Source organism: Rhincodon typus, chromosome 7 (genome assembly GCF_021869965.1).
Source record: "Rhincodon typus isolate 14 chromosome 7, sRhiTyp1.1, whole genome shotgun sequence".
NCBI classification, from domain to species: domain Eukaryota; kingdom Metazoa; phylum Chordata; class Chondrichthyes; order Orectolobiformes; family Rhincodontidae; genus Rhincodon; species Rhincodon typus.
The window spans coordinates 70,667,278-70,678,065 of NC_063338.1; the positions used below are offsets into that span (position 1 = coordinate 70,667,278).

General features: G+C 42.6%; 1 protein-coding gene across 1 annotated transcript in view; it reads right to left on the reverse strand.

The window, feature by feature from the left end:
• LOC109913185 (von Willebrand factor D and EGF domain-containing protein-like) overlaps nucleotides 1-10,437 on the reverse strand; it is a 283,384-nt gene extending 272,947 nt beyond the window's left edge. Inside the window, exon 1 of the mRNA XM_048599097.1 lies at nucleotides 10,165-10,437. Coding sequence (XP_048455054.1) covers nucleotides 10,165-10,264 — 100 coding nt within the window. The 5' untranslated portion in view covers nucleotides 10,265-10,437. The remainder of the gene's footprint in view (nucleotides 1-10,164) is intronic.
• Nucleotides 10,438-10,788: the final 351 nt, after the last annotated feature.

Sequence of the window (10,788 nt, forward strand, 5' to 3'; positions counted from 1 at the left end):
AGCCTCAGGATAGCTTATCACTAACAAGACCAGCATTTATCACCCATTCCTATTAAGGCAATACCAGCGGTCATGGTCAGACCAGAATTAGTAAAGGTCAGGAGAGTTTCTTCCCCAAAAGAATATTAATAAGCTCCAGAATAATCCATTATTTTTATTGATATTTTTCATCTTCATTTCTAGAAATTTGAAACTGAATTCAACTTCTCAAACAGGTACAGTAGCACCTTGACCTATCGGTACTTTTGCTTAAAGATGATGTTTGTAGTGCAGCAGATGCAGCCACACTGCAGCAGGACTGTATATGTTGGACTGGTCGGTTCATTTGTATATTGTTGCCGAGCTACATGTACCATTGATAGCCCAAGGTGACACATCGCTTGTCACGCAGCAAGATCGGTCAGCTCAGATCCCAGCTAAGGATTGCCAGATTGGGAGGAGCAATTGGGAGGGGTCAAACTGATAACCAATGGCTGCCCGAGTATTAGTGGCAGGCTCTAGTAATTCCTTTAGGAACAGTCAGTTTGATTGCTGTGCATAACATGTGTTACTGTGATTTGTTGCCTAATTTTTACAGTTTTGAAACAAACATTAAAACTTCAGTTTTATTGCAGTCATTTAATTGCACCAGTTTCAGATACATATCCATGACACGTACTGATGAGTTCTAATCGATGTGGCAGACAGCACATGTTGTATGGGATGCTTGGAAATGAGTGCAGGCTCGCTGTCCATTGCATTGGATGCTTAGGCACCTTGAGACTGTCAATGACCAGTGTAATCCGATTTACAAAACCACATTCTCTGCTTTATTGATTAAGTACCATAACCACTTCACGACTGTACCTATATTTCGTCATATGCAATCCTGATCGTGGAAGCTTGAGCTGGGATAAACAACTGGAAAATTTACCCTGACCATTTTTCCAAATCATCTGTCTTTTGTACAAATGAACACATTTTACATAATAAGTTTTCTTCCAGCCTGGATCACAACATTGCCTAGCTCAACCAAATATTGCATTGAAATCAATGTAGCATTGAGCTGGTCATGAAGAGGCTGCCCTTTTCATATGCTGGTTTGAGGCACTGAATTATTTCAATCTATAACTGGAGGGGGACCAATATCCTGGCAGGCAGATTTGCTAGTGTTGCACAGGAGGGTTTAAATTAGATTGGCAGGAGAGTGGGATCCTAAACAGCAGGGAGGCATGTGCGAGGATGGAAGGAGATACAGTAATCAGAAATAGCAACTTGGAGAGACAGGTCAGGCTGGAACAGGACAGGAAGCAAGGAACTGCCTTTTGGATTAAATTGCATCTATTTCAATGCAAGAGGGCTGACAGATAAGGCCAATGAACTCAGGGCGTGGATAGGTACATGAGGCTGGTATATTATAGCCATTACAGAAACATGGCTAACGGAGGGACAGGACTGATGTTTTAGGTAGGACAGAGGTGGAGGAAAGAGGGGAGGGGGAGCTGCATTTTTGTTTAAGGGAAGTATCACAGCAGTAGTCATGGATGAAATAACTGAGGGATCATTCAGTGAGGCTTTGTGGGTGGAGCCATGAAATAAGAAGGGGATGGTGATGTTATTGGGGTTGTACTATAGGCCCCCAAATAGTCAACGGGAATTAGAGGAACAAATACGCAGGGAGATTGCAGAGACTTGCAGGAGAAATAGGGTTGTCATAGTGGGGGATTTTAATTTTCCTTACATAGACTGGGACTCCAATAGTGTTAAGGGTTTAGATGGGGTGGAATTTGTTAAATGTGTTCAGGAAAGTTTCCTCAAGTAGTATATAGAAAGGGCATAACTTGACCTACCCTTGGGAAATAGGGCAGGACAGGTGACTGAGGTGACAGTGTGGGGGGGAGGCACTTTGGGACCAGTGACCATAGTTCTGTTACTTTTAAAATAGTTATGGAGAAGGACAAAACTGGTCCACAGGTTCAAGTTCTAAACTGGGGCAAGGTGAATTTTGATGGAATTAGACAGGAGCTTGCAGGGGTTGAGTGAAGTAATTTGTTTGCAGGCAAAGGGACCTCTGGCAAGTGGGAGGCCTTTAAAAGTGTGATAGCTAGAGTTCAAGGTCTGTATGTTCCTATGAGGATGAAGGGCAAGGTTGGTATTACTAGGGAACCCGAGGTGACAAGAGATATTGAGGCTTTGACCAGAATAAAAGGAGGTATGGCTCAGGAACAGGCAACTGGGATCAAGGGAATGCTTGGAGGAATATAGGGAATACAGGTGTTTACTGAAGAAGAAATCACGAGGGTGAAAAGGGTGCATGAGATAGCTTTGACTGAGAAGATTAAGGTGAATCCAAACAGATTCTTTAAGTATATTAAAGGAAAAAGAATAACTAGAGAGAAAGTGGACATGTATGCGTGGAGCTGCAGGAGATCGGCGAGGTCCTCAATGAATATTTCTCCTCTGTGTTTACTGTGGAGAAAGACATGAAGACTTGGGAACTTAGGGAAGTTAGTGGCGAGATCTTGGGGACAGTCCACATCACAGTAGAGGTGGTGTTGGAAATATTAGAATGGAAGTATGAAGGTGGATAAATCTCCTGGTCATGATCAGATATATCCAAGAGCCCTGCAAGAAGCTAGAGAAGAAATTGCGGGGGTCCTGGCTGATATATTTTTTTTTTCTATTCATTTGTGGGATGTGGGGGTGGCTGGCTGGCCAGCATTTCTTGCCCATCCCTAGTTGCCCTTGAAAAGGTGGTGGTGATCTGCCTTCTTCAACCGCTGCAGTCAACCAGCTGTAGGTTGACCCACTATGCCATTAGGGAGGGAATTTGAGGATTTTGACCCAGCAACAGTGAAGGAACGGCGATATATTTCCAAGTCAGGATGGTAAGTGACTTGGAGGGGAAATTGGAGGTGGTGGTGTTCCCATAAGTCTACTGCTCTTGTCCTTCTAGATGGAAGTGGTCGTGGGTTTGGAAGGTGCTGTTTGAGGATCTTCGATGAATTTCTGCAGTGCATCTTGTAGTTAGTACACACTGCTGCTACTGAGCATCGGTGGTGGAGGGAGTGAATGCTTGTGGATGTAGTGCCAATCAGGCAGGCTGCTTTGTTCTAGATGGTGTCAGGATTCTTGAGTGTTGTTGGGGCTGCACTCATCCAGGCAAGTGGGGAGTATTCTATCATACTCCTGGCTTGTGCATGGTAGATGGTAGACAGGCTTTGAGGAGTCAGGAGGTGATTTACTCGCCACAGTATTCCTAGCTTCTGACCTGCTCTTGTAGCCACTGTGTTTAGGTGGTGAGTCCAGTTGAGTTTCTGGTCAACAATAACTCCCAGGATGTTGATAGTGGGGCATTCAGTGATGGTAACACCATTGAATGTCAAGGGACGGTGATTAAATTGTCTCTTATTGGTGATGGTCATACTCTGGTAGTTGTGTGGCGCAAATATCACTTGCCACTTGTCAGCCCAAGCTTGGATTTTGTCCAGATCTTGTTGCATTTGATCACAGACTACTTCAGCATCTGAGGAGTCACAAATACTGCTGAACATTGTGCGATCATCGGCGAACATCCCCACTTCTGAACTTATGATGGAGGGAAGGTCATTGATGAAGCAGCTGAAGGTGGTTGGGCTGAGGACACTACCCTGAGGAGCTCCTGCAGAGATGTCCTGGAACTGAGATGATTGACGTCCAACAACCACGACCATCTTCCTATGCGTCAGGTATGACTCTAACCACCGGAGAGTTTGCCCCCGATACCCTTTGATTCCAGTTTTGCTGGGGCTCCTTGATGCCACACTTGGTCGAATGCAGCCTTGATGTCAAGGGCTATCACTCTCACCTCACCTCTGGAATTCAGCTCTTTTGTCCATGTTTGAACCAAGGCTGTAATGAGATCAGGAACTGAGTGGCCCTGGTGGAACCCAAACTGGGCGTCACTGAGCAGGTTATTGCTGAGCAAGTGCTGCTTGATAGCACTGATGGTGGCACCTTCCATCACTTTACTGATGATCGAGAGTAGACTGATGGGGCCGTAATTGGCCGGGTTGGATTTGTCCTGGTTTTTGTGTACAGGACATACTTGGACAATTTTCCACATTGTCGGGTAGATACCAGTGTTGTAACTGTACTGGAACAGGTAGGCTAAGGAAGCAGCAAGTTCCGGAGCACAAGTCATCAGTACTGTTGCCGGAATGTTGTCAGGGCCCGTAGCCTTTGCAGTATCTCGTGTCTCCAACTGTTTCTTTAGAGTGAATCAAATTGGCTGAAGACTGGCATCTGTAATGCTGAGGATGACTGGAGAAGGCCGAGATGGATCATCCACTTGGCACTTATGGCTAAAGATTGCTGCGAATGCTTCAGCCTTATTTTTTGCACTGATGTGCTGGGCTCTTCCATAATTGAGGATGCGGATATTTGTGTTGCCTCCTCCTCCATCATCATTAGCCACGGATGAGATCCCAGAAGACGGGATGGTAGAGAATGTTGTGCCCTTATTCAAGAAAGGCTGCAAAGAAAAGCCTGGGAATTATCGACCAGTAAGCCTAACATCTGTGGTAGGTAAGTTACTTGAGAAGATTCTGAGGGATAAGATATATATGCATTTAGAAAGACAGGGCTTGATTAGGAGTAGACAGCATGGCTTCATGCATGGGAGATCATGCCTCATAAATTTGTTAGAGTTCTTTGATGAAGTAACCAGGAAGGTTGATGAGGGCAGGGCAGTAGACGTAGTCTACATGGATTTTAGTAAGGCCTTTGATCAGGTTCCACATGGTAGGCTATTCTGGAAGGTTAGATCACCTGGAATCCAGTGAGAGCTGGAAAATTGGATACACAATTGGCTTGATGGTAGGAAGCAGAGAGTAATAGTGGAAGGATGCTTATCAGACTGGAGGCCTGTGACTAGTGGTGTTCCTCAGGGGTTGGTGCTGGGCCCATTGCTGTTTGTTATCTATATCAATGATTTGGATGAGAATGTACAAGGCATGATTAGTAAGTTTGCGGATGACACTAAAATAGGTGGTATCAAGGACAGTGAGGAAGGTTATCAGAAATTGCAGCAGGATCTTGATCAGCTGGGGAAGTGGGCCGAGAAATGGCAAATGGAGTTTAATATAGATAAGTGTGAGGTGTTGCATTTTAGAAAGTCAAATCAAGGTAGGAATTTCATGGTGAATGGTACAGCCTTATAGAGTGTAGTGGAACTGAGGGACCTTGGAGTGTAGGTGCACAGTTCTCTTAAAGTGGAGTCATGGGCAGACAGGGCAGTGAAGAAGGTATTTGGCACACTAGCCTTCATCAGTCAGGGCACTAAGTACAGAAGTTGGCAAGTTATGTTGTAGTTGTACAGGACGTTGGTGGGGCCGCACTTGAAGTATTGTGTTCAGCTTTGGTCACCTTGCTATAGGAAGGATGTTATTAAACTTGAAAGCGTGCAGAAGAAATTTACAAGCATGTTGCCAAGACTCAAGGGACTGAATTATAGGGAGAGGTTGGACAAGGTAGGACCTTTTTCTTTACAGCGTAGGAGACTGAGGGGTGATCTTATAAAAGTGTATAAGATCATGAGAGACATGGATAGGATGAATGCACTCAGTCTTTTTCCCAAGGTTAGGGAATTGAGGACTAGAGGGCATCAGTTTAAAGTAAGGGGGGAAGAATACATGGGAACCGGAGGGACAACTTTTTTTACAGAGGCTGGTATGCATACGGAATGAACTGCCAGCAGAAGTGGTTGAGGCGGGTACATTAACAACATTTAAAAGGCATTTGGACGAATACACGGATAGGAAATATTTAAAAGGATATGGGCCAAGAGCAGGGAAATGGTGTTAGCGTGGATGGGCATTTTTGTCAGCATGGACTCATTTGGGCCAAAGGGCCTATCTCCGTGCTGTAGGACTCTATGACTCTATAATGGAACAACAAACCTTGGTTTACATTAATGGATGAGGTGGGGGTGAAGTATGTGGCACTGCAGGTCTTTTTGCAGTGCATTAATTTTCTATTCTTCGTAGCAGATACCAAGATTCCATTCCCTTCTCTTTTGGACAGTCTCACCATGATGGGGACAGTGAAGCAATTCTAGCCATCATATTCTGTCCAGGTGATGACTAAAGTACTTTCTTCTGCACCCCGGCACACTTGGGATCTACAAAGCATGAATCCATCTCACAAATCCACTATACCCCTTCACTCACCCCAATTTTCCCTTCCTTCTGTGTATCTTCACTATCTTACATCCTACATCATATATTACCCCTGCAACTGAAGGCATATAATCATCGGATAGTTACAGTACAGAAGGAAGCCATTCAACTCATCATATGGGTTCTCTGTAAGGACAATTCCACTCAGCCTACTCATCTTGACTGCTCCCCATAACCGTACAAATTCTCTCCCTTCAGTCAGACAATTATCTAATTTCCTTTTGAAAGTCACCATGGAATCACAGTTTCAAGCAGGAAATTCCAGCTCCTAATCACTCGCCATGCAAACACCTTTTACATCATGCTGTGCTTGGTTCTCTTTGCCCATTTCCCATAAACCAGCGTCCTCTGGTTTCCAACCACTCCACCGATAATGACAGTTTCTCCCTACCTACTCAGTTCATAACCCTCACGATATTGAATACCTGTATCAAATATCCTCGCAACCTTCTCTTCACTAATTTAACCATATTACTGAAGTCCCTCATCCCTAGTCATTGTTATAAACCTTTTCTAAAATTTTTACATTCAAAAGTGTGAACTGGACACATGATTTTGCTTTAACTGTACTATGTTTTATGAAAGTTCACTAACTTTTTTTGCTTTTATATGCCGTGCATCCACAGTCTGTATAAAACACTCAGGATCCTGTATGTTTTATTGAACTCTACCTAAACCTGCCCTGCCACCTTCACCAATTTTAGCACATTTATCTCAAAGTCCCTCTGTTTCTGCAGTGCACAATCATCTTCTAACATCTCTCCTAAACTAGCCAGTTCAAGGGAATTTTCTAATCACAGGCAGTAGATCCTTAAATCTGGCTTCCCAGCAGGGTCATCTCCAGAATCATTCAAAGGTTCAGCCTTTGCTCCACTTTCTTTCCCCTGATCGGTATGTTCCCATTTAGCAATTTAATCTGCAAAATGGGACAAGAGTCTGCATGTGCACTTAAGTCATTCCATTTCAACTCAATTGACCACTCCACAGGCTCTGTGTTATCAGCTTGCTTCTTCAAATCCAGTTTTAAAAGGGACCCAGCTTCCTTTAACTTTCCAAAGAGATTAAAATAGATATCTTAACACAAGTTCCACATCTTTCCCACCAATTCCGTGCCACACCCCAGCCACTACCACAGGCTGATACATATTGTTCACAATATTGACATCCTATTTGATCTAGAGTTAGATCTTAATGCCTGTCTACTTCATCATACAGGCCACCTAGCTTTAGCTTTTAGCATTGTTGATTCTTTCCTTGGCACAACTGCTCTGGAAACCCTCAGGTCTGTCCACATTCAACTGTTCCAATGTTCCCTTGGCTGAACTCCCAGACTCCACTCTCTACCCAGTTACTGATAACATTGGCCTGGTCTTGGGAGTAATTCACCTCCATTACTTTTCTGAAATTGAACTTCTGCAGTCTGCTTGTGAGCAGTTAAGCAAAGAAATCCAGAATTCGCAGTCAGTGATTCGGTGCATTCCCGTTGTGTGTAATCATTTAGAAATTAATAGACTGATCACAACTTGCATTCTTGCATTATTAGTCATGTTGTAAAACCCTTGAAAAAGTTACACTTTGTTGAATGAGGCATAACTGGGCTTTTAAGGTACTATATTCATAACTATCACTGAAAAATATTTTTGTATCTAAGAAACTTGCATTCAGAAAATGTCAGAATTGATAAAATCCCCAGTGTGGAAGCAGGCCATTTGGCCTATCAAGTCCACAGTGACCCTCTGAAGAGCATCCCACCAAACCCCCCACCCCCATCCTATTCCTGTAACTCTGCGTTTCCCATAGCTAACCTACCCAGTTACACATACATTTCACTATGGGCAATTTAGCATGGCCAATCCACCTAACCTGCACATCCTTGGACTGTGGGAGGAAACTACAGCACCCAGAGGAAACCCATGCAAACATGGGGAGAACATGCAAACCCCACACAGTCACCTGAGGCTGGAATCAAACCCAGGTCTCTGGCACCGTGAGGCAGCAGTGCTAACCATTGAGCCATTGTGCCTTGAGAGATTTGCCAAAAAACATATATTTTAAAGCATTTCTAAAGTTTATGATATTTCAGCTTCTGCTTCAATCTCTTCTGAATGTTCGAATCATTTTATCACATTTTGTAAAATGATATTAAAAAGTGATTGATAATCAGTGCCTTACCTTCCTGATTTTAGGTTTGTGCAAATACTTCTGTGTGATTAGCTACTTACTGTTCTTGATGACATCATTGCTACTGGATGCCCAGACATCTCAGGACTTGGTGTCAGATTCAAATTAAAGTTGGGAATGAGGAAATCCACAAGACAAAGATCTTTGAGGGCAACTTTTTGAGACCAACGGCAAGCACCAATCCGTGACCACAAACAATGTTCTCCCCATTAGCTTTATAAACTATTGTGGATTATCATAAACTGACCTTTCCAAAATGTTTGTATTTCATTCTGTGGTCAGACATTGTTATTTTTCTATTTAGTGATAACTGGAAGCAGGAGTATTTAGCAATCGTCAATTTATTTCCTGACTCCATTGAGGCTTTCCATTTCAACTCATAAACAATCACAGATCTGGTAACTTTAACATTTATCCTATCTCAGCATTTCTGATTAATTCTCATGTGTCCTCAATCACTGTAATTTAGCAAAAATGTTTAATTTTGATTCCGTCAAAGTTCATCACAAAATCATAGCTACTTCAGCTGTACTCAGTTTTTGTTTAGTTGTCCAAGCATTAAATCCATTCTGAATATCTATTCCCCCCCCCCCCCGTTTTTAGATACAGTTAAAATTTGTGGTAAATTTTCATTGCCTTTCCATTTATGGCCAAAGGTTTATGCATTACAAGTCCAACAGATGTGTCTAATCTAGCTTTGAATTAATGAATTTCTATCTCCAATGGCACTGGATATGTTTCAGTCACTGATCAGCTGTGTTCAACTTTTCTTATGGGGATATTTTCTGCAGTTACCTGAAGGCTGCAGTATCTTCCAAAAAAACCTCAGATTCAACAATCAGAAACATGGACCGATAAAATCATGTTTTTGCTTTTAAAATCTACAATCCCTAGTCAACCAGTTGATGTGCCTTCTGTGCTACGTCCACACAGAATACCAGAAGAAGGTGTGTAGCAAGCTTTCAAGTTTAATCAAAAGTTTGCTGCAGCAACAATAAACACCTCTTCCTACTGACAGCGCTGATAATTTCAATTTAAGAAAGAAATGACTGATTGTCTGTACGTTTAAGGGATTCATTAAAAAAAAATCACTTCAAGCCTCTTGGACGGGTGACTTAGACTTTATAACGTTCACAACACCGTCAATACTATAAATTGGTGCCTGCGGCGATTAATATTGCGCCTGGTCCACAACTTCCAGAAGCACGTTGACTTTGTTTTGGTTCTAATGTTGCAATTTGGGGAAATTCAGTGAATTTCTTCCAAGATAATCCTTCTAAGAAATTAAATACATGTGCACAACCAGTCATAAAAATACTATAGCGGATAACATGTCCCTACCCAAGAGCATGATAAAACTAGCGCCTTAATTGTATGGAGAGTGCTTTATCTTAAAGCCACATCCTCTTCAACGCATTTTACGTATTTTTAACTACCCACCCCATCCACCCACTACCACCAAAAAGTCCCTGTTGTGTGCAAGTTATGCCAGCGACCTCCCAAGATTTAGGCACAACAGACAGCCACAAAACTGCCTTCAACCTTCACACAATTGACACACTCATGTCCTCTTAAAGTAAAACAGCAGAATGTAGCTGCCAACTCTTATAATGCAGACTGATTAAGCACTTAGAGATCCAACATCAATGCAACATCTTTGGACAAACATATTAATCAGCCCTCACATTTCCACCTAATAATAATTAATGCGCAAAAAAATGCCTAAAAAGACCACATGTGCAAAAGTTGCACTTTCGCCTTTTAAAAAAACAAACTTAAATCTTACCAAACTGGGCAAGAGATATCCACACGTTGAGCAGAAAAAGCCCAAAGAAATGATAGTAACGAGATGATGCTGGCAAAAGGAAAGGATTCGGGAGACCCATGGTGAATTCAGCGTTGCATTTGCGCCACGATACTGCCCCGAACAGCTGAGTCCTTGCTGATTCCGTGCAGGGTCTCCATCAAAAAAAGCTGCAGAAAGTCAGCAAGCGAAGTCACTCGGCGCCATGCAATCCCGGGCTGGTGTCAGATCGCAATAATCCTGCAGAGGGCTCACAGCATTCCCACATTAGCATTTCCGAGGCAGGAAAAACGTGCTCATGAGTCCCAGCCTGTAAAGATCTGCGGGAACAGATATGGTTAAAAAAAGCATACCTCAGTGAACATTGAAAAGCAGGAAACGTATGAATATTTAACATTACCTGCTGTTCGAGTTGGGTAGATCTCATTATGTTAATTATTTTAAAGATCAGATAGGCAAATTCTGTTAATTATGTTAAAACAGATTAAAGGCGCTATGCACTGTAATCAAATTCATTCATCGACCTATTATTGGAAATTTTGCCTGTTGTTTAGTTCTACACCTTAACAGACAGGACAATATCTTTTTACTCCAAAGCATTTTCCA